The sequence below is a fragment of the Perca flavescens genome, chromosome 24, assembly GCF_004354835.1.
Source record: "Perca flavescens isolate YP-PL-M2 chromosome 24, PFLA_1.0, whole genome shotgun sequence".
In the NCBI taxonomy this organism is placed as follows: Eukaryota; Metazoa; Chordata; class Actinopteri; order Perciformes; family Percidae; genus Perca; species Perca flavescens.
The window spans coordinates 18,319,466-18,344,478 of record NC_041354.1 but is presented as its reverse complement, the minus strand read 5'-3'; the positions used below and the strand labels follow the sequence as shown (position 1 = coordinate 18,344,478).

At 42.0% G+C, this 25,013-nt stretch overlaps 1 protein-coding gene across 1 annotated transcript; it reads right to left on the bottom strand.

Moving 5' to 3' along the window:
• Nucleotides 1-13,975: 13,975 nt before the first annotated feature.
• pudp (pseudouridine 5'-phosphatase) lies at nucleotides 13,976-24,640 on the bottom strand. The gene is made up of 4 exons (XM_028572323.1): nucleotides 24,374-24,640; nucleotides 22,902-23,120; nucleotides 22,335-22,564; nucleotides 13,976-14,604 (listed from the first exon to the last, which is right to left on the bottom strand). The coding sequence occupies exons 1-4, from the start codon at nucleotides 24,447-24,449 to the stop codon at nucleotides 14,428-14,430; spliced, it is 702 nt and encodes a 233-aa protein (XP_028428124.1). The 5' UTR covers nucleotides 24,450-24,640; the 3' UTR covers nucleotides 13,976-14,427.
• Between the last annotated feature and the right edge of the window lie 373 nt (nucleotides 24,641-25,013).

Below are 25,013 nucleotides of genomic sequence, written 5' to 3'. Positions count from 1 at the left end.
ATTAACATAATTAAAAAATCAGCCTATTATCACCTTAAAAATATATCAAGGGTTAAAGGACTTATGTCTCAGCAGGATCTGGAAAAACTTGTCCATGCTTTTATCTTCAGTAGACTTGACTACTGTAACGGTGTCTTTACAGGTCTCCCTAAAAAATCAATCAGACAGCTGCAGCTGATTCAGAACGCTGCTGCTCGAGTCCTCACTAAAACCAAGAAAGTGGATCACATCACTCCAGTACTGAAGTCTCTACACTGGCTTCCAGTGCCTCAAAGAATTGATTACAAAATACTTTTACTGGTTTATAAATCACTTAACGGTTTAGGGCCAAAATACATTTCTGATCTGTTACTACATTATGACCCACCCAGACCTCTCAGGTGGTCTGGGACAGGTCTACTTGTTGTCCCCAGAGTCAGAACTAAACAGGGGGAAGCAGCGTTCAGTTTTTATGCTCCACATATCTGGAACAAACTCCCAGAAACCTGTAGGTCCGCTGCAACTCTCAGTTCTTTTAAATCTAAGCTAAAGACCTATCTTTTTGATGTTGCTTTTCTTTCTTATACTGCACTGTAACTTTTATTCTTATACTGCACTATCAATTTTATTCTTGTCTTTTAATGTTTTTAATTTGTTTATTATTGTTTTTTTAATTGTTTTCTAACTGCTCTTTAATGTTTTATGTAAAGCACTTTGAATTGCCCTGTTGCTGAAATGTGCTATATAAATAAAGCTGCCTTGCCTTGCCTTACCTGTGGACTGATCAAGCAGGAGGAAAACAGCAAGACCACAAAGCCACTGTAATTCAGTGAGTGGGCTTTTCTCTGTAGTTTTGATTACATTCATCAAAACATCACAGTTTTATGTTTCAGTCAAGTATAAGAGCGCCAGAAGGAGGCAGGTTGGGGGGATGGATGGGTCAAACAAACAGGACGTTCACCCAGGAGACCAGGGGTTCATGTCCCGTTAGAAAAGAAAAAGAAAGAGCTTTTTTTTAACTTTACGAAACAAACGGAGCTACGTCACGGTCTGCGTCTCGTGGTAACCTTCAGGAAGTGTCTGATTTGAACCCAAAGCAACATCTTTTTATCAACTTAACTCCGTAGTTTTGGTGTCTAAACTTAACCAAACTGGGACCGTTTCACAACGTTAGGATGTTTTTTTAAAACCGCCGCCATTACCTTCTCTGGTTTAGATATGAGGATAGAAAACTGGAGGAATAAAAAAGGGATATCTTTGTCTTGTTAGGAGGAATTGTTGTGCTTTTGATACTTTCAGTGGGAGCGCCAAAGCCAGAAATGTTCTACTTCTCCACATGCAGTAGTTTAACAAGCTTAAACATTTTCTTCAGCGAAAGATCACTTATTTGCATAATATGAATTTCCCCGTAGAGCTCAAATAGAAAAGTGGAGAGCTATTGCTGCTTGAGAGAATGAAGGATTGTTTTTTATTCTTCTCTGCCACCCAGTATGCTTTTAAAGTTTGGCTGTCCAGCATGAAGTCTTAACATTATTCAGGCTTTTATTGTAGCAGAGACCCTGGAGACTTGATTCCATTTCTGTCTTTGTTTTATTCGTCATAAAGCAAAGTATAATTCAAAATGTGTGATGAAACTCTCTTTCTCCTCCTCTGGGGATCATCTGATCGTCTATAAATGAACAAACCAGCAGCCGGCTGTCTGTTGGCGCTCACGCTGTGACTTCTGCAGCTGCAGACGTTGGTTGCTTCCGAAATACCACGCTAACATGCTATTTAGAAGCTAAAACAGTATGTGACATTTTTTTGTATGTCCGAAATCTTATTATGAAGCCAATAGTACGCGAATTGCAAACTATTTTCGGTGGAATATTACAGTATGTGGACACTATGCCGGCATAAGCATCCCACAATGCAATGTGGTAGGAACAACATTGTTCATAACAGACAAACGGACAAAAACCAAGGATCTCTGAAACGTCAAAAACATACAATACAAATCTGTCACCTGCGACTTTTAGAAGAGGTAGATTTCTCAAAAAACAACCCATTCTCCAAAAAGAGGTCAAAATAGCCGTCGCCGGGACTCAAAACATGTTTAGATCTTTTGTAGGGTTGCATTTCCCCAAAAGTTGAATCTGTCTATTCAAATCCTAAAATTGAAAATCAAACACCTACGAAACAAACGAATATACGTACAGTCAGGTATTGGGATCCAGCTCCCCTTCTTACCAGTAAATACATGTTTTCCAAAGATTTCAGACACGGGAAATGAAGCGTTTGACGCTCAAAAGGTTTTGGGGGGACGACCCCCAGACCACTCGCTCATAATGTGTCCCCCCGAATGTTGAAATAAAATCTACGCACTACTGTTTATTTGTGAAACGATAGTATACATGTCGAGCATGTAGTGCATGGTATGCAATTTTAGACGGATTTTGTACGCTGTTAATGTCGACCTTACACCAAACGAGTTTCCAAGCGATTCCTCTGTCCCAGAAGTCAAATAATCTGGGAATGTAATCATGAGATTGTTCTAGTTTTGATATTATCCTAAGTCTTGGTCTATGGCATTGTCAACAACCAATGGGTGCCCCAGTGTTGTTTATGGTTGCTATGGCGCCGTGCTAAGCTAAACGCTAAAGAGGGAAAGCGGCCGATGACCAACCTTCTAAAGTGAGTCATCCAACGGGAGTTTTACCAGCATATAAACACAGACCTCCGGGTTCTGGAGACATTCATCTGCATGTACGGCAGAACAGAACATCTGCTGACTTTACCTTAAAGTTACCAGCTAACGCTAGCGGTAGCTAGCTAGCTTGGTTAAATCTTACAAAATTAATCTAGTTGTAGTCTTGCAATGTGTGACCCTGAAAGATCCCCAGTCTTTACATTTGATGACAGTCTTTAACGTGTGATGTGAGATGATTGTCTTTAGATGTGAGTCTTTTCAAAGTCTGTTCAGAGTCTTCTAGTGTATAATAGGGACAAGTTGACACTAGAAGAACTTTGAAAAGACTAAAGTCTGACACCATCTCACATCTTAAGAGTATCTGTTAATAATATGTAAAGACTGGGGATCTTCCAGGGTCACAAAGTCCAAGACTTTAACTAGATTAGTTTTGAAAAGTTAGTGTAAAAGCAGACACTTGTACACTTCCTTCATGCACTGTACAGTTTGAGGATAGCTTTAAATCGAAGAGATGACTTCCACTGGATGCACAACTCTAATTCTAGCTCTGTTATAATTTTGCTCGCCTTGCTCCATCTCTCCGATAAAAGTACATAAGAAATATTGGTCAAATTAAACTCCCACTGGTGCTTTAAAGCCACTACAAAAGGAGCTCACAGGACAAACAGCTGGAGTCGTTTAATGTGGTGTGTTGTCATTGTTTGAGTGCTATTGACTTACTGGCAGGTGTCGACCTGGAAGAGAAACACTTGCATCGACCCGGCCGGCCCCCAGAGCACTGACGCCGTGCTGCCGGGGCCTGAAGAGCTGAGGCTCTAAGGCTGATAGGCCACTCAGCACAGCACTTAAAAAAGCACCAAAAAACTTTGAGAAAAGCATAAAAAAAAGGGTAAAAAAAGAATAGAAAAATGCAAAAAAAAAAAAAAAAAAAAGAAATTGACAAAAAATTGTGAAAAAGCACAAAAAAGTAAAAAAAAAGGTCAAATATTTTGACAAAACCCCCAAAGGTGAGATAAAAGCATCACAATCGTCAAATAAAGCAAAAACATAGAAAAAGTGCAAAAATCAATGAAGAAAGCACCTCAAAAAACTAGAGAAATGTCCAAGAAGGCATCGCAAATGTTGGAAAAGCGCCAAAAATATGGAAAAAGTACCACAATCATCGAAATGTCAAAATGTGGAAAAAAGCGCCAAAAACGTTTTTGAAAACCCGTCAAAAACTACCAGAAAAGGTCCAAAAACTTTGAAGAAAGTGTCCCAAATGTTGGAAAAGCACCAAAAACATGGTGAAAAGCATCACAATCATCAAAAAAAAGTGCCTACAAATGTTAAATTGGTTAAAGTATTTAGTAAAATAGCTAAACTAGTACATGTATCAAGACAATTAAACTTTCCAAGGACATCTGGTGCCAGGCTACGAGAATCCAAAGCAACAGATAGATAGTGGAGACATTTTGTGTGATTTGCTGTGTTGCAGATCTGACTGTAAGATGGAAATGTTGCTCCTATCACCTTAGACTGATGCCCACATACATAATTCAGGAAATCAAGGGCAACCAGCTCTCCTGACGCGTTTAAAGCTAAGCCCGAGGCACTTTTTATTGAACCCAGACGACCCGTTACTGTATTATTTGCATTTCTTGAAATCACTATTATCTCAACTGTATAAATATATTCCATTTGCTTTTATTGCAGCTGTAGTCTTGCATTGCCAGACCTTCCTCCACAGCGTTGTAGAGGAAGGTCTGGCTAGTCCACACAGCCTTCCTGGATGGGAGAAAAACGTGCTCTGGTTTATCGCCATTTCTTTAAACCAATCACAATCATCTTGGGCAGTGCTAAGCTCCGGACGGAGCCATGGTGCCTCTACTAAATAGTCTCAGGAAAGAACTTGTTTTGGTGGAACGTGTACGTTCAAAAGTAGTTTTAGTCGTGGAACAGAAAACTACCTTTCTGTAATATCTGCTGAAACTGACCCTATGTTCCAGTAGAACTACATGAGGCAGGTCATTTAAAAAGAATCTGGCTCGGGGGAGGGACTGAGAAGTTGTCGATGTTCAAATTTATTGGGCAAGTCCTACCTTCAGCACCTTTAAACATCTTGAAAAGTAGTGCAAATAGGTAACATACCCGCTCCTCCCCCACCCATTTTTGAGCTGAGCCCTGAATGTTTATAACATCTGATGCAGATAATATGACAGTTACATATATTCTGTTTGCTTTTATTGCAGCTTTAACGGAGAGAGACGTCTCTGTTAAGAGGAAGGCGTACCAGTTGTTCTAATGGAGCCCCGTGCGAGACGTTTTTTGAAACACTTGTTCGCACACATTCTCCTGGCTTCAATGGGAGCTTTAAGCCACATAATGTATGCATCAAAAGAGGAGAAGGTTAACAGTGAGATATAAAAAGATCCAGAGAGAAGGCTCTGAGAGTGTGCAGACCGTGGAAATGAGATGCTGATGCTCCGTTAGCTCATTTGTCACTGTTCTCCTTCGCAGGAAAGACCCTGTAAAGTATTCATGGACTGCTTTTTTAACTTTACATTTTCCTTTCTGCATTAGATCCCTATTGACTCTCTCAGAGACCTCCACAGCAAAGAATCTTTTGAGAGAAACGATGAAGCAATGATGTGCCAGTTTGATATCGCAGCTGAGGCAGAACAGCTGCTGGGGCATAGCGAAACGTCTATTCCCTCGCCAGATTAACGCTGGCTGTGTCGTACAAGTAGAAAGCAAGGTGGAATAGATATAGATGTGATTTAAAATGATGTCATGAATCAATTCCTACCATAAATAATTCAACAGGGTAGTGATTCTGAAATTAAAAGCATACAGAACTAAACAAAAAAAGGCACTCCGAGAACGCAGACCTCCGCCAAGGTCAATGGTCCATTGGTCCAATTTCCCAAGTTGAGAAGACGTTCGTTATATTCGGTGTGTTCATATGCTTTAAAGGAACACGCCGACTTATTGGAAATTTAGCTTATTCACCGTAACCCCCAGAGTAAGACAAGTCCATACAGACCCTTCTCATCTCCGTGCGTGCTGCAACGCTGTCTGACGGTTCCAGCATTAGCTTAGCCTAGCACAGATCCTGCAGGTAACTGGTTCCAACTAGCCTACTGCTCCAAATTGTGACAAAAGTGACAAAATAACTCCAACATGTTCCTATTTCCATGTTGTGATTTGTAGAGTCACAGCGTGTACAAAAAACAACGTAACATGAGACACAGCCGTCTTCTAACAGTAAACAAACCTGGAACTATATTCTCAGACAGGCTTGCTGCGAGCATATCACTCCGCCCAAGTACTATATTCTTCCACCTGAGAATATAGTTCCCGGTTTGTTTACTGTTAGAAGACGGCTGTGTCTCATGTTACGTTGTTTTTTGTACGCGCTGTCACTCCACAAATCACGACATGTAAATAGGAACATTTTGGCGTTATTTTGTCACTTATTGGGAGCAGTAAGATTACTGGAACCATTCACCTGCATGTTCTGTGCTGGCCTGATGCCGCTGGAGCCGTCAGACACAGTTACAACACACACGGAGATTAGAAGGGTATGTATCGACTTGTCTAACTCTGGGAGTTACGGTTAATAAGCTAAATTCCCAATAAGTCGGCGTGTTCCTTTAAGTCGTGTGTAGCGTGTGCGTAGTGCGTAGTGTGTAGCGTGTGCGCAGTGTGTAGTATGTGCGTAGTGTGTAGTGTGTGCGTAGCAACCGGGCCCAAATGCTCCGCCTACACTAACGCCAGCTTCCTCCCTTCACCGCACATTTAAGACAAATATGAGTAGCCCATTTTATTTTGTCCTTATTGTTTTGTGATCCAGGCTCAGGTCCCTGATGTGAAAGCCCCCTTATTGCTTTATATTCCATTATATATTTGATATATTTTGAATGTCATCTGTGTTTTCTTTCTTATAGGATAAATAAAGGTATTTCCACCATAAATTGGTTCATAGAAGTGTATCAGAATGCAGGAAATGAAGTGTTTGATGCTCAAAATAACCCTGGGGCCACACGTTGATATGGCCCCCCCAAAGGATATATGTGGTACAGTATACCCACTATAATACATTAGACTACACCACTGCTTTCCAGTCAACTAAAATCTAAAATAAAATATCTTGATAAATCCTTATTATTCCATGACATTAAACTCCCAAGATACCAAAAGACAACAAAGAAGTTCCTGTTTAATTCCACAAAGCATTATTGCCAAACACGTTAATCTGATATTGTGTGGCCTTAATTGTGCATTAAACCCCCCATTTGCGTTCACAAATCTGCTTCCCAGCATCGTCCTCTCTATCACCTGCTCCTGTAATCAAATTTATTCTGTCATCACTCGACACTGAATAAAACATGAGGTCTATTTGCATCACTGAGGAAGCATCGAGTCTCATAGCAAGTGCAGAAAGAAAGCACAGTGTCTGCCTCCTATCTCATAGCAGACAAAAGTGCTTCTCGCGGTCAGGGGCCTTGGATATCTTCATCTCCATAAAATCCCTCTTGGTTCAAGTCGAGGTTGAACACTTTGGCAGTGGATCTTGGCGTTCCTTTATGCTCTACCCTTCGCCTGTGCTTTGGAGATATGCCGGCTCGAGATATGCTTTTGCTTGGTGTCAAGAATAGAGAAATCTATCTTTTGCCACCTTGCACGTAGAAAAGTTATTTGTTTTGGCCAAGTCTTTTAAAGAAAAGGAGGCTTTCCCTTAAGACTATATACACAAAAAGATGTTGCATAGAGATAGCATGGAGTCTTTAGATTAGAAAACCTTTGGATTGTGACCATTTCTGTCAGACAAATCAATTAAAATACATAAATAACTGTTGCTTCAGTGGATTTCTGGACTATAATACAGAAGCTCCTGCAAATCCCCCCCAAAGAAAAACACAAAAAAACTGCTTTCCCGCCAACTCAGAGATATCTTTTTGAGAGCGCTCGTGTAAGATAAGTTTGAAGGAAATATACAGAAAGAGGCCTGCCTGCATTATCTGATGAGCTTCCCAATTCTGCTCTTTCCACATTTTGTCCGAGGGAATGTTTTTCATGGAAGCCCATTTCTGCCAATGTAAGCTATTATAATGCAAAGTCATCATTACTTTGCGTAAACATACACAAACGCTGTATACAGTGGACGGGTTGCAGACTGATCTCAATAAGTGGCGTATGTATGACACGCCAATTCGTATGCCATTTTGGTGTGTTATCAAGACGCAGAAATAATCGCTTTTCAGACGGTTGAGTTTAGGAAAACAATAACGGGGTTGGATTTAGGAAAAGAAGAAAGCGACGGTTGAGTTTAGGAAACGTGACACGCTGGACCCGATCCCCGGTCTCCTGGGTGAAAGTCCTGTGTTTGACCCATCGACCCCCCCCAGCCAACCTCCCTACGGGGATTTTCGGGCTTTCATACTACCCTCTATGGTGTAAATTGACACGCAATCACAAGGTAATGTAAGTCAATGGAGGCCAACCGGCGCTGATAAACACTCTAAAAAGCGATTATGCGTCTTGATAACACGCCAATAATGGCATACGAATTGCCGTGTGATACATACGCCACTTCATGAGATCAGTCTGTATAATGAGAAACTTTCTCTTATTTATGACCAAAGTTCTTATTATTTCTCACGTTTTCATACATTCACAAGACACGCAAAAGAGAACGGTATACAAACTCTGAACAAGCTGTTCGCTAACAGTAGTAATGGCCAAATGAAGCCAAATGACAGTACACATCTTTATCTTGATTTGGGGACAATGACACGGCTAATAGCTAGCTTGTGGGAGTTAAACATACCGTCACATTATATTTACTGATTGTCAACCGTACACAATGTTATTGACTTTCAATAGCGATACACTAAGAAATATCGGTGTGTTAACAGTTGTATGACTGTATTTTTTAAGAAAAATTGTGAGTCACAGTTGTATTTTTTTCCAAATTGTATGATTTGTGCTCCGACAACTTTTGTCGGTCACGGAGGGTTTTGGGAGAGGGTTTTTGTCCATTTTTCCTAAGTTTTTTTCATGGCTAATAGCCAGCTTGTTTTGTAGTTTACATACTGTCAAATTATTACTGATTGTCAACCGTGGACAATGTTATTGACCTACAGTACATTCTTGCCAGCATAGTGTTAGCTTTCTGGCTCAGAGCTGTCTGAGCAGACTATATAAATATCTGCCGTTGCTAAGGGTGGCAAGTTGTATCTTAGGCATGTCCCATTTACATGAGCGGTGAACAACGTTTGCATTGCATAAGAACCTTATGGGTAGCAGAGTTATGGTTTATAAAAAAAACTTTAGATTTCCATCCATCCATCTTCGTCCGCTTATCCGGTGTCGGGTCGCGGGGGGAGCAGCTCCAGCAGGGGACCCCAAACTTCCCTTTCCCGAGCAACATTAACCAGCTCCGACTGGGGGATCCCGAGGCGTTCCCAGGCCAGGTTGGAGATATAATCCCTCCACCTAGTCCTGGGTCTTCCCCGAGGCCTCCTCCCAGCTGGACGTGCCTGGAACACCTCCCTAGGGAGGCGCCCAGGGGGCATCCTTACCAGATGCCCGAACCACCTCAACTGGCTCCTTTCGACGCAAAGGAGCAGCGGCTCTACTCCGAGCTCCTCACGGATGACTGAGCTTCTCACCCTATCTCTAAGGGAGACGCCAGCCACCCTCCTGAGGAAACCCATTTCGCCGCTTGTACCCTGGATCTCGTTCTTTCGGTCATGACCCAGCCTTCATGACCATAGGTGAGGGTAGGAACGAAAACTGACCGGTAGATCGAGAGCTTTGCCTTCTGGCTCAGCTCTCTTTTCGTCACAACGGTGCGATAGATTGAATGCAATACCGCACCCGCTGCGCCGATTCTCCGACCAATCTCCCGCTCCATTGTCCCCTCACTCGCGAACAAAACCCCAAGGTACTTGAACTCCTTCACTTGGGGTAAGGACTCATTCCCTACCTGGAGAAGGCATTAGATTTTGATTCATTAAATATAAATCAATGCTTTTAAAAGTGTCCATGGTATGTCCTTCGAGGTGTCCATTGTCACCTATTAATGTGCATCAGATGGTTCACGCCTCGCCATCGTTCAATGGACACCTGGCCGGGCATTAACCCTTACATACTAACTCATTATTTTGATAAAGTTTCTCATTGTAATGACTTAGAGGATCTTTTTCCCCCCTTCACATTGGCAGAAACTGGCTTCCACAGTTTTGTAGCGATAATACAAAAAAGAAAAAAGCTTAACTGTTTTAAATGAGGTCATCCATACAATGTCTTTCTCTGGCGTCCAGTGTTTTTTGACTTTGCCTGTAGAGAAGCTGCTTGTCTGAGTGCTGATAAAAATCCGGGTATAAAACCTGCCGTTGAAGACGAATGAGTCCCACAGCCACTCTCGCCTATCAGTGGCGAGCACAGACGAGAAAAGAGGCCTGGGAAACATGTCGGGGAGCTATCTCTCCTGCCCTCTTCAGTCACAGGCAGAATTAAAGCTGAAAAGGTTTGCGGCGAGGATAAAAGAGAAGGGTGATTGGCAGACATGGAGAAGAATAAAACATGTTGGAAGAAGGGCAGCAGGGTGAAGGATTATTGATTTTATAACAGGTATTTTCAGAGCGATGTGGGGGCATTTGGATTGCTGACCAACTATACAGTCACCGAGCTCAAAAAAAGCCTAAAGATAGCTGTTTGACAAAAAAGCCTGGCTGAAAAAATGATTTCAGCCCCCGGCTGGAAGCCATTATCTTCAAATGGGTCAGAGCGTGCACAAATGAGAGGAAAAGATGCCAAGCTCCACAACACTCTTCACAAGCTGGATTTCAATTCCAAAGACGTGCAGAAAGACATTAGTGATTGTAGAGTATGTGCTCTCAATCAACAGAAACAGACAAGATACAGACATGGAAAACATGTTCCTTAACAGCGGCATTTTGACAAATCTCCTGCTACATGAAACACTGTAAAGCATAAACTGAAAGAGAGTAATCAACAGATCCTGGTAAACATGTTCCATGGCAACATGACTGAGACTGCAGCGGCAACAAAATCACGCCAAGTCTTTTGCGGTGTACGAAAGCTTGACACTTTGGAAGCTTTATTTAACATTTTTGCTGCTTTTGTTTTCATTTCTGGTCCTTTTTTGGTGCTTTGTGGACATTTTGATGCTTTTTTAAACGTTTTCAGGCACATTTGTTCGACGTTTTTGGCACTTTTTTCCACGTTTTAAAATAATAGCAATATATGTGCAAAGAACTCAGAACTAATTTGATCTGAAATCAAAGTCAAGATGAAAATGAATTTAAAATGAATGGAAATTGCAGAACTGCTACACTCTGGCTTTGTGTTATTGATTTCTTTATTTGAAAATGAAAAGTTAACAAATTTGCACATCAGAACAACATGTTGTTAGAGTCCTTTTGGGATCTGACCCAGCGATATTTTCACGCAGATGAATTGAATTCCAATTAAAACAGATTTAAAACTACAATCACTCTGTGGATGGATGGAAGATTCAAAGGCACATGCAAGGGAAGAAATTAACCACAATTTGAGCCAGGAGAGGGAAAATAACATGTACAACTACAGAGAGTGTGAGCAAAAGACGGAGAGAGGGAAAAAAAAGCCAAGGAGACGACCCCACTTTGAGGATGAAAGGAGGCATGGAGGGGAAGTGGATGGATGTGCAAATGATGTGAAATCCTATTTCAGCTGCCTGAGGGAGCCGTGCACCAGGCTTCGCCGGAGGGTTCCTCCGTTAAAGCCTGCTCAGCGAGAGGACGGGCGACATGTGACATGTAGTAAGTGTTGAGGCAGACATGAGCAGAGATGAAAGGGGGGAGGAACGGATTACACCGAGGAGAAGAGTCTTTAGAATTTCACAAAGACCGTTTAAACAAGATGTATGACAAGAACAGTGTTACACTGATAGTACTTTGATTAGGGTTGAGTACCAAAAGTTCCTAAACATCCGTTATCTATCAGACCGAATGACAATGCAGGTTTCCGGTGCCTTATTTCGGTGCCTCTTAAGCACATTTCTTTATCTCCAACGTTTCTTTTGCATTTCGGCCGCTTTATTGTGCGCTTTATTTGGGTTTATGTTTTTGACGCTTTTCTGCTTTGTTCTTTTATGTTTTTAGTGCTTTTTCCAAGAAGAAAAATTGAAAAAAATATCGTGCCTTCTTGACACTTTTGACATTTTGCAAGTTTTAAACATTCTTGCTGCTTTTTTTAATTTCTGGTCCTTTTATGGCGCTTTTTGGACATTTTGATGCTTTATTAAAAGTTTTCTTACACGTTTTTTCAACGTTTTTGGGGCTTTTTTCCACATTTTCCAGATCCCAATGCAACAAGACAGTTTATCATCTGCATAGAAACCTCTGTACTTCCGTTCTAACTTCAGACTCTTCAGGCTTTTTTTTGTAGCTGGATATCATCTGTAGCATCTTAAAAAAATGAATGAAGATAGTGAGATACTTGCTTCAGCTGCATTTCTAGTAGAGATGAAATGGAGAAAACAAGGTTTTATTTCTTCGATTCTCTGCTTTGTCCTAACGCCTCTCTGGGATCCTAAAACGTAGACGTTGGTAGAAAAAAAAAAAAGGAAACACTGCTCCAAAAGATGGCTATCTAACAGACCGCAGATTTTGGTGTCACTTACAGTGGGGGAAATAAGTATTTGAACCCTTGCTGATTTTGCAGGTTTGCCCACTTACAAAGAATGCAAAAATCTACAATTTTAATCATATGTACATTCTAACAGTGAAAGACAGAATCCCAAAGAAAATTCCAGAAAATCACATCATATGAATTTATTAAAATTGATAACCATCTGATGAGGAAAAACAAGTATTTGACCCCCTGGACAAACAGCATGTTAATATTTTGTAGAAAAGCCATTATTGGCCAGCACAGATGTCAAACGGTTTTTATAGTTGGTGACAATGTTTGTGCTCATTTCGCAGGGATGTTGGCCCACCTCCCTGCAGAAAGCCTCCAAATCATTCAGGTTCGAGGTTGTCGCCTGGCAACTCGAATTTTAAGCTCCCTCCAAAGATTTTCAATCGGATTCAGGTCTGGAGACTGGCTAGGCCACTCCAGAACCTTGATGTGCTTCTTCTTCAGCCACTCTTTTGTTGCTTTGGCGGTGTGCTTAGGGTCGTTGTCGTGCTGAAACACCTATCCTCGACCCATCTTCAGCTCTCTCACTGAGGGAAGGAGATGTCGGTCCAGAATTCCACGATACATGGCCCCGTCCATCCTCCCCTCAATACGATGGAGTTGTCCCGTCCCATTGGCTGAAAAGCACCCCCAAAGCATGATGTTGCCACCAACATGCTTGACGGTGGGGATGGTGTTCTTTGGGTTGTACTCGGTGTTCTTTGCCCTCCAAACACGACGAGTTGAGTTGAGGCCAAAAAGTTCTATTTTGGTCTCATTTGACCACATCACCTTCTTCCAGGCCTCTTCTGAGTCGTCCATGTGGTGAATGGTGAACTTCATGCGGGCCTGTACATGTTTCTTCTTGAGCAGGGGGACCTTGCGTGCGCTGCAGGATTTCAATCCATGACGGCGTAGTGTGTTACCAACCGTTTCTTTTGTAACTGTGGTCCCAGCTGCCTTCAGTTGATTCATCAGTTCCCCCCTTGTGGTTTTGGGATGATTCCTCACCGTTCGCATGATCAGGGACACCCCACGAGGCAAGATCTTGTGTGGAGGCCCAGACCGAGGGAGGTTGGCGGTGGTGTGGTGCTTCTTCCATTTCCTGATAACTGCACCGACAGTTGATCTTTTCTCTCCAAGTTGCTTTCCGATTCTCTTGTAGCCCATCCCAGCCTTGTGCAGATCAACAATCTTGTCCCTGATGTCCGTGAGAAAGCTCTTTGGTCTTACCCATGGTGGTGATGTTGGATGCTGGTTGTTTGGGTGTTGACAGGTGTCTTTTATACAGGTAACGAGGTGAGGCAAGTGTATTTGATGTAGATAATTGGTTCGGATTGGGGCTGTGTCTTAAAGAAAGACTAACTGGCTTGTAGGAGCCAGAATACTTGGTGTTTGTCCAGGGGGTCAAATACTTGTTTTTCCTCATCAGATGGTTATCAATTTTAATAAATTCATATGATGTGCTTTTCTGGAATTTTCTTTGGGATTCTGTCTTTCACTGTTAGAATGTACATATGATTAAAATTGTAGATTTTTGCATTCTTTGTAAGTGGGCAAACCTGCAAAATCAGCAAGGGGTCAAATACTTATTTCCCCCACTGTAAACCTTGTGTTATCCTCCCGGGTCAAAATGTACACCATTTGTAGAGATGTTTTTACATTTCTTTTTTTCGACGTTTTGCTCATTTTTTTTCCAATGTTTTTGGTGCTTATTTCAATCATCATCAGTATCAGAGGAATGAAGGTAATGGTTAATCACAGATATGTCAAAGATTAGTCAGGATAATGCCATAAAATAAAACCCGTAGAATTCAGTGAAAGTAGAGATCTCTTGAAGAGCATTGTATGGAACCATACGTGTTATTTTGGGAAAATTTGGTTGAAAGAAACCCAAATGTCTGATATAGAAACTTTGAAAACAGGGTTTAAATACCCGCGCTGCCCTCTGGTGCTCCGAAACTAAAGTGACGGGCAGCTAGAGCAGCAACTAACTATTCTTTTCACCCTGGATTAATGTGTGGATTATTTTCTGGACGAATGGATTAGTTGTCTCTAAAACGTCAGGTTTTAGGTTTTCCGGCTCAGTCGAACGCCGGCAGGCCAAAGAGCTGCGGCTCAAATGCCTCCATGCTCCGGAGTCGCAGCGTGGCCTCCTGGGTAAGACCCGGGTCCATGTTGTCGTCGGGAATCATCACGACCTGCATCCCCGCCGCCAGCGCCGCCTTCACGCCGTTGGGAGCGTCTTCAAACACCAGGCACTGAGCAAAGGACAGAAGACAGACAAACAACTAAATGTCCGTCCTAGTTGGGCCGACCCTAGTTTGTGCGGTGTGTCCCGCATCGTCACCACGCGTCACCGGCTGTCGAATGAACAGCCGATTCATCCGATTGGCTGTTCAGCTTCAAAATTTCGAGTGAGGAAAACAAACGACCATGACAGGCACACCCAAGGCTCATTTCATTTTTCATCTTGTCGGATCAATCCAACACATATGAAGAGCTGTCATAACTAGTCTAAAAATGATGTCCGAAGGTTCCTTCTAAAATCACACATGTTCGAATGATTGGATGTCCATAAGATGGCAAACGTACAACGAGATATACATAACTTGTGTAGGTGTATTTATTCCAAAAATTACATGTCTTTTAAAAGATCTCTACATACCTACACATTACAAAATAAACTAACTTTAATACACTAATATCCTACACCGTGATATTTAATATAAAGACCGTAATAGACTCTCTCTCTGCGCCCTCTGCACTGCTAAACATTTACCCCCCCAAGCAAGGTACAACAACAAGGTAGCTTACTAGGCAGCTTCTAAATTAGTAAAATGTAACAACTTAATGTTTAATTCACACGCTCTTGTCACATCATAGGAAAGCACATTGCTATCGCCAGATGAGTTTGTTTGGCAAATTTTCGCTAACCAGTGTATGATGAAGGTATGCTGGGTGGGTGAAATTGGCAAGCTAACGTTAGCTAACGAGCAGCAGCGGGCCGTTCAGTCGCTCTGCTCCCACTGTAGGGAGACTTCTTTCCTGAGAGACTGGTTGGCCATCTCCCAGTACCGCGGTCTTCCCAGCGGCGAGTGAAGCAGAGGAACCATCGGCTCTCTTCGGTTCTGCTGCTGCTAGAGCAAACGCTGTTTGTTGTGGGTATCAGAGCAACGTTAGTTTTTGGCCCGGACAAAGATAGACAAAAGATATACACTAGAGCATTATAGTGATAACTTCACCACAGTGAAGTAGCATTTCTACTCTTAGAAGTCAAAGAAAAGTGTCTTTCTGTGGGATTCAGTGCAGCAGCGACTGGTTTAAAACAAACTGTCGCTGCTGCACTGAATCCCGTCTGCTACCGTCTTTTTGGGGAAATGGATAAAGGACAACAGCATTTGGGAGCCAGAACTGACTCCGTGCGAAATGCCGAGCCGAGTGAAAATATGGAAAACATGGAAGCTAAATGGCATTGGAAATACTTAACTGTGCACATTTTCAACAAGGACACTCAAACAGCTGCAGTAAATGAATATGGCTGAACCATCAGCACAAGGTTAATCACTTTTTGGGATCCAATAAGAGGAACAGATAATACCAACTGTTCAACACTTTAAAATGAGAGAGGCAGGGGCAATTAGAAGGCTGCTTTAAGGGGTGAAAACAGTCTTTCTACGCTTTTTTAAATGCTTGTTTAATTGCTTTTTTAAAAGTTTAAGACACTTTTTAATGCATTTTTCGACTCTTTTTTAAACACCTTTTAAATGCTTTCTTAAAGGTCCCATGACATGGTGCTCATTGGATGCTTTTATATAGACCTTAGTGGTCCCTAATACTGTATCTGAAGTCTCTTTTATATAGACCTTAGTGGTCCCCTAATACTGTATCTGAAGTCTCTTTTATATAGACCTTAGTGGTCCCCTAATACTGTATCTGAAGTCTCTTTTATATAGGCCTTAGTGGTCCCCTAATACTGTATCTGAAGTCTCTTTTATATAGACCTTAGTGGTCCCCTAATACTGTATCTGAAGTCTCTTTTATATAGACCTTAGTGGTGCCCTAATACTGTATTATATAGACCTTAGTGGTCCCCTAATACTGTATCTGAAGTCTCTTTTATATAGACCTTAGTGGTCCCCTAATACTGTATCTGAAGTCTCTTTTATATAGGCCTTAGTGGTCCCCTAATACTGTATCTGAAGTCTCTTTTATATAGACCTTAGTGGTCCCCTAATACTGTATCTGAAGTCTCTTTTATATAGACCTTAGTGGTCCCCTAATACTGTATCTTGACCAACTGCCACTTTGTTCGTTTGAAAGCCATGATGTCTCTCTCTCTCATGACCTCATAAGGAGAAGAATCCTGATTGGTCCATCTGAGCTTTCATTTTCTCAAAGGCAGAGCAGGATACCCAGGGCTCGGTTTACACCTATCACCATTTCTAGCAGGGGGAACTCCTATTAACGTTAAAAAACCTCATAAAGTTAAATGTTCATGCCATGGGACCTTTAAGATAGTTTTTCAACTTTTTTGTTGTTTTGTTGTTTTGTTTATGTTTTTTGAAGTGCTTTTTTCAATCTTTTTTAAATGCTCAAGACAATTTCAAAGTTTTTGGCACTTTTTCAGCCATTCTTTGTCAACCTTTTTTTTTTTTTTTTTTTTTTACACCTTTTTCTAAATTTTTGGAGCATTTTTTCAATGTTTTTCTATAGACGCTCTTGCCACTTTCTCCTCTTTGTTTCCTTTCTTATTAACATCGGTGGATTATTATTATTGGGCTGAACACAGCTTTAAACAGCCATACAACGAGTCCTAAGCTCTACAGACGCCCCAAAACAAGCGGAATCTCAGACAGAAAGGCTCGCAGGACCTTTGTTCATTTTTCCTCTAATACTCTGGCAGAACAAAGAGTCTCTCTAAACCCTCACTGACTTCTGTAATGTCACTAAGCCTGAAACCGGAGGACGCCGAACAATGATGGCGGAAACACCGACAGTTCACAACGGGGCAATTAAAGCGAGCTGCAGGAATGACCCTTTAATCTGCTTCAACATGAATGGGTGAAAAAGGCCCAGCTCGCAGCCGAGTACAGATGGCAGTTACAAAAACTAAAAAAAACTCTTTATAGCTCCTCGTACGTAGGCCGAGAGTCAATTGTCTCTTTTGTTTTCAACGTTTTTCTGCGTTTTTTTAATGTTAGTAATGCTTTTTTCAATGTTTTAGGTGCTTTTTCTTTAACAATTAGTTTTTTTCTAGTGCCTATTTTCAATGTGGTTTCAAGGTGCTTTTTTTCTGTTAAGTCACTAAGCCTGAAACCGGAGGAACAATGACGGCGGAAATGCCGTGAGTTCACAATGAAGGGCCCTCCCTAATCCCTCTAATCTGGAGCAATTAAAGCTGGTAATTACCCAGCGAGATGGAGGAATGACCCTTCAATCTGCTGAAAACAGACACGCACGCACGGGGAAGGATTACAGAACCTGAGATAACAGGTGGACACAGTTGTGTAATCTACACAAATAAAAAGAGATATTACTGGCCTGGATAAAACATGTTTCCCAGAATGCATCAGCTGCTCCGTCTCTTATGATTGACTGGCCCGCTGTGTGTAGAAGGATCATGAGCTTTACTCAGGGATGTTGCTGCTTTTGGAAGGAAGACGTACGAGACAACAGAAGCAATAATAAATCTGGCTTTTATTATATTACAGTCGTGGCTGATGTGCATGATGTGAGGCTTTAACAAGCTGACGCGTCCACGTGTTATGTGCACCATGCAGCCGCTGATGAATAAGTGACAGTGACAGATTGTCTACAACATCTCCGGAATGATCCTGCAGCCGAGGGCAGCGTGAGCGAGGGGGTGTGTAACATTCCCTTTGCTCGGTCTGTGGAGAGCAGAAATCTAAATAAAGCCGGCGTTAACGATAGACAGACTCAAAGTAGAAGTGTTAGCATCGTCTGTCAAAGGTCACACAGACAGGCTAAAGGGATCCAAGGACGTTTCTGAGGCGAGAACAGGCGAGAACTGAGTTCTGTGGTTTTCACTGATGATTTCTTCAGTTAGTTAGTCAGTCAGTCAAACAGGAATCAAATATTTCTAAAGGTGGGAAAACAGAAAGAGCCACGGCGAACAAGTACAGACTGAATAGGGACAGAAGCTCCATCAGCGCTGGAGGAAGTGGTCTTCTTACACCCCCCACGGACGGACTGTGTGTACACCTTTTAAACAGAACATCTGGGTCGAAGAGCGGGCTGGTCGCCCGGGTTGGCTGAGCTGAGAGAGGCAGGCATCAACAACAAGGGTTTCCCAATGGCCCAGGGGCAAGTAAACGCCACACCGGGCAAGTAAACAACATGTCAGCAAGTAAACAGGAACGTTGGGAAAGTAAACAAGACGTTGGGCAATTAAACCGGACATTGGGCAAATAAAGTGCCAAATAGCACATGTTAACAACACATCGGGCAATAAAACAATATTTTGGGCAACTAAAACAATACGTCGGGCAAGCAAACATAACAACCAACTTGCCCAAACGCGTTAGGAAAGGTTGCATTTCACATCTTTTAGTTCTACCACAACACATAAGGGGGAAACTAGGTCACTGGCTTGCTAGCTTATAGGGTCCGTGTATGTTTTGATAGTTTGTTTTTTCGTTTGAACCACAAAACAAAATAAGGAGAAACCAGCTGTTTTTCATTTGTCGTTTCAAACCACGTGAACAGCGTCTTTTTTTACCGTTTCTTTGTTTTTGGTTTGAAACGACAAACGAAAAACAGCTGGTTTCTCCTTATTTTGTTTTGTGGTTCAAACGAAAAAACAAACTATCAAAACGTACACGGACCTTATAGGCGTGATTCGGAGCCTGGTTAGCATAGCATAACGGTTCACCTCCAGACCACCGCCACCAAAATCCACAGCCATGATGTAACGAATCAAGAGGACAGGCACATCAGGGCTGAGTTGCAACAAACATATGCAGCAGAAGTAGAAAAGATTGAGTGTGATCCCCGGGAAGTGCAGCATAGAAGCACATTTACCATTTCCACACAAAGGCCTTAATTCAGCCATTGGAAAATCTATATGCAAGGGGTAAATACAGCAAGCTTTGTCAGAGCAGTAATGGGCCAATTTAAATGTTCAGATAGAAAAGTTCATGTCCTAATTGTAGCTGATTTGAATATGTGGAATAGAAAGCCTTCCCCGGGTGTAATCTAATGCCTAGTATGATTAATGGCAGGGGAAGAACTAGTTATCGCTCCTCTCTCCCTCTCCTATCAGTGGGGGCATGAAGCTCCCTTTCATGTTTCATTAATCTTATTCAGGCTGCACACCTGTCACTAAAATCTCCCCGTCTCATCGGCCGTGTTACTCTGGAGTTTACTCTCCGAGGAAAAAAGTCGCAATATTGTGAAGAAAAAAGACAATATTTTGAGCAACAAAGTCGCGTCATTTTGAGGAAAAAAGGATGCGATATTTGGAGAAAAAGTCACATTGTTTTAAGGAGAAAAGTCGCAATATTTGAGGAAAAATGTCACAATATATTCAGCAACAAAGTCGCATTATTTTGAAGAAAAAAATGACAATTTTAAGGGAAAAAAGTCACAATATTTAGAAGTAGTTATCTCTAGGCCTGTAACAACTATTACATCATTGTCTAATCGCACAATTTGGAATTGTTCCAGCTCTAGTTACCTCTGCCTCTCTCCTTTCCCAGTGGGGAGCACACCTTTCTGTTAAGGGTTACTGTGGAGTTGTGAAAAATGTCTTTAGCTCTCTGCGGAGAAAGAGAGCATGCAGAGTGCTCTCTCTTTCACCTTTTGGACTCAGACGGAGCGTGGACATCACGCCCTCGCCGAGGCCGCTGAACGTCTCGGTGAATCCCATTGGGTGATACGTTTGCTTTGCTGCAGGAGGGAAACGGGACACGCTGCGGCTAGCAGAAACAAAAGCTCCTCGGGCACAAATGGAGAAAAGAGTCCTAGGAATGGCAAGCTGCGTTTCAAAGCCCTTCCAGCTGTTTCTCTCCACAAGACTACAGTGATCTGCACGTACTGTGGATGTGGAGATCAGTACTCAGAACAGAACACACACACATAAAGGTATTCAAATGATTCAGATCGTCAAATCAATTTCACAGGAAATCTCCGTCCAGGTCTGTGTGTGGACTGAAATGTGCGATAAATGTCTGACGGCTTCTCTCGTCTCTCAGTGACCAAAGAAACTATCTGTTGTCGTTTTCTCCATCAGGAAGAGTGCTGGTGTTGTTTACTTCCTCCCTGTGGTTCTGCCTGTCTCTCTCTCCCTCTCTCTGTCTGTCTCTCTCTCTGTCTCTCTCCCTCTCTCTCTCCCCCCATCTCTCTCTCTGTCTCTCTCTCTCTCTCTCTCTCCCTCTCTCTGTCTCTCTCCCTCTCTCTCTCCCCCCATCTCTGTCTCTCTCTCCCTCCCCTCTCTCTCTCTGTCTCCGGCGGTGATCATCATCATCGGTTATTCCAGTGAACACCGTGTTGATTCTCCCTCTGAGCCTCGGTTTCATATCTCACCAGAGAAAGGGGTGGGGGGGGCTCCACATTAAATAAACCAGACACAAGCAGACCTGTTCTGCCTTTTGAAAGAGAGGAGTTAGCGAGGATATGTATCGATTAGATGCCTTTCTAGATTAAGCTGTTAATGCAGCATGAGGAAAACGCCAGGATTTTAATACACTCAGTTTTATCGGCAGAAAAAGTGACAAAAACTTGGACAATAACATGAAAAGATGACTCATCATCAGAGAGGAGCCAACGACGGAGTTTTAGCACACGTTTTCTGACGTTTTCATCACTTTTTTCGACACCTGTTAGTGCCCCGTAAAGACGCTAAACTTACCGGTCATGTATTATCATATCTTATGAATTGTTGTGCATGAGTATCTTTTGTCACTTCATTTCCCCTTTTAGGGACATATATTTATATTTGGCAGATATTTCGGGTGACTCAACAATTATTTGTAAAAACCATGAAGCCTTTAGCATTAGATTTTGATTCAACGTTGTTCCATCGCTTTAACATTTTTCAATTCATTTGTTGGTTTTATTACACATTTTTTCTGACGTTTTTTGTCACCTTGTCTGATTTTTATGACACTGTTTTTGTCGCTTTTGTCAACTCTTTTTGTCATTTTTTTGTGCCTATTTCAACTTTCTTGGCTTTTTGACGAGGTTTACAAAATTCTCCATCTTCACCTTCTCTCTTATCTATCTAACAAAGCATCAGAGTGGATCAAATTGAGCATATTCCTAAAAAGACAAATGAAAGATTTAAATCAGCGTAGTGCTTCCATTTCTCCTTCTTAATGTGATCTAGTTGGATGGAAGTAGGTCAGGCCTCACACTGCTACTCGCTGGCTTTTAGAGACACATTCGGCAGATATTTCGGGTGACTCAACACTGCGAAAGGCAGTCTGAAAGTATAAACATGAACACTCAGAGCTTCTGATCAAAGCGTCAGCTGCAAATAAAAAGCCATGGGCTGAAACACAGGCAGCAAAACACAACCACATTTAGGAAATATAGTTTGACACATGGTTGACAAAGGGACCACTCAGACGATTTTGAACCTTTTTTTCCATCTTTCAAAGTAGTTTTAAAAGTGTATCTGTATTTAAAGTGGCAGCGTGTAGAAAGTAGGCCGATGTCCGCCCTATCTGATGACTGGTGGTGGGCTGATTTCTGCTTCTCTGGTAAACCTTCGCCGTGGCTACGTACGTAGCTACCTGCAGGTACCCAAGCTACGCCGTAGTCTGACCTCACCTGTCAGGAAATGGAACTACACGTCACATGTCCTTTTTTACCTTACATGGTGGTCGCTTCTTTACTGGCGTTCTGGTCTCTTTTTTCAACGTTTGTCACTATTCTCTCGTTTTTTCCCCAACCTTTTTGACGACATTTTTGTCACTTTTAAAACGTTTGACCTAAAACATGTGACATCTATAACCGGTTAGGTTACCTTCTCTGGAGCAGCGGGGGGGTTGAACCTGGCAGCACAGACGAGGAAGGAGTCCGGTTGAGGTTTGCTGTTCTTGACCTCGGGGTCGTCTCCCAGGACGACGTGGTCAAACAGGCCGAAGAAGTCTTGGTGTCGGCTCGTCTTCAGCTGGAACGTCTCGCCGGCCGAGCTGGTGGCCACCGCCACGGGGACGCCATGGTTACGGAGATGCTGCACCAGCTTCTCCACGCCTAGACACATGGGGGGGTGGATGTTGTTAGATTTTTCCGGTTGGAAGCCATTTTTTCTCCACGCCTACAGGCTGACGTGTTGAAGAAGGTTAGTGAGGGGCGGAGCTTCTCAGCAGAATCACATTTCTCCACTTTGACGTTTTTATCTCTTTTTTTCGACATTTTGACAAAAATGCTAAACAAAATGGCTAAATTGTTGAAAAAAGAAAAGCTGAAAAAAGCAATTTCATGTTTGTAATACCTCACGTTTTATGACGTTTTTGTCACTTTTGAGTTGCTTATTTAATTGTAAAGCGTGCCGTTGAAGCCGTGTTCTTGTGACGGCGTCTTCTCCTACCTGGCAGGAGCTGAGCGGAGGGGAAGATGCGTTCTTGTATCCGTCTGGTGTCAGCGAGGAGTTCCTCGGCGGTCAGAGGAAGCTCCAGAGCGTCCCGGATCACCTGGGCAGCATCCAGAGCCTTCTTCCCCATCACCGACGACTTCACCGCCCACGTGTACTGCTTCCCAAAGCGGTCGCACACTTCCTGGAAGGACACGGTGTACAGCCGCTCTGTGTCTGGAAATCAGACAATACCAATAGAAACACATGAAATGGCAACACAAACAGAAAAATAATGCAGAAAAAAAGTGTCAAAACATCCAAAAAGGCAACAAAAATGTTAAAGAAAGACACAAAAATCATGAAAAACAATGCAAAATATGCTGGGCGAAAAAAACATCACAAAAGCGACAAAAACATTGAGAAAACATCAGGTCCAAAAAAATATTTATCTTTGGTTAAACATTCAAATGAAGCATTAGCTGGCTAAATATGGGCTGATTTGCATATAAATGTAGAGAAAAGCACACACAAAAAATTATTAAAAACAAAATCTTTAGAAAATGGGCAACAAAACAACAAAACCATCCAAAACCATCAGAAAAAAGATATGTGAACATTGGATAAAGTAACAAAAGAGTCAAAGAAAGCAACCTTCATAAAAAATCTAAACAAATGTCAAAAATAAATAAAAACAAGGAGACCGAATAGGGCGGAAAAAGCAACAGTAAAAAGTGGAAGGTCATTTCCACAGCACACAGCCGGTGTTAAGATATCTTTGTTAAGATTGTCAAAAGAAGCATTAGCTTGCTAAATATCTCCTAACTTATATAAATATAGAAAAGAAGCAAACAAAACAACAACAATAAAGGCCAAAACCGTTGGAAAAAAGCAACAAAAGAACGTCCAAAATGAGACAAAAACTTAGAAAAACAGCAAACAAAACGAGATAAAAAATATAAATATATATAAAGATAAAAATGTCAGCAAAAGAACACATTGGTTTAAAGTCAGGTTCAAACTTCTTGTTTCATTTTGTTGACATATTACAGTTAAAGGTTTTACAGAGGGGATTTATAATTACTTCATAAATCAGAAAATACTGTCACATAACAGCCATTCAAAAACCTATTTTCTCCATGTCTTTATGAATGAAATGTTGTATGAATCAGGCTGTGAACGAAGGTGTGTAAATTAAGCTGTAGTACACGTTGACTTTCTAAACTTTGTATCACGGATAATTATATAATATGTTAGCCGAATTCATCCGTAAGATATCAAGAAAACATCCAGTAATAATTCGATGTGATAGGAACTACGTTCTTTAGGCCGTGTCTAAATAAATCTGAAACTTGTACTTTTGTCGGTGCAGTTCGGCGTGCACTCTTCACCGCGCGGACTCAAAGCCAGTTAGTCGCAATCTTCTTCTCTTGTGAAATGACAAACAAAACTAACAGCATATAACACACATAGTACGTGTTAATCAATACCTAATAATAATCCATCCATGTCGAAAATGACATGGCTCACAAGTTTGTAGGTGCAACCTAAATTAATCGCAGACATGACTCTCTGCTCGTAGCTTCCGCGTTGAGTACAAGGAAGACGGTTGGTAAGGAGGGACAGGGGGCAACAAAAAAGTAACCCAGAGATGTGTGTCCCTACGTAAACACAAATTAATGCGTGAAATGCTCCGACGAAAGGCGGGTTTACACATTATTTATACAACAATTTACCGCCGATTAAATATGTTACTGTAAAATGGAGCTTCAACCGACTCAGGGATGCGTTCTAGTCGTCCCACCGCAAAGGCCACTGGGAAATGAAGTCCACGCTGAGTTCCTATGGCATTTAGGGCTATATTTAAAAACTTTTCAACCTTTCTTTCTTTACAGAAACGTCCCTGATAAATCTCCCCACTGCATTGTATACTGTTCCATCCAAGTACCCCCATGACCACAACAAAGTGGGTGTGTGTCTGTCTGTCTGTGTGTGTGTGTGTGTGTGTGTGTGTGTGTGTGTGTGTGTGTGTGTGTGTGTGTCTGTCTGTCTGTCTATCTCTGTCTGTCTGTGTGTGTGTGTGTGTGTGTGTGTGTGTGTGTGTGCATGTGTGTGTGTGTGTGTGTGTGT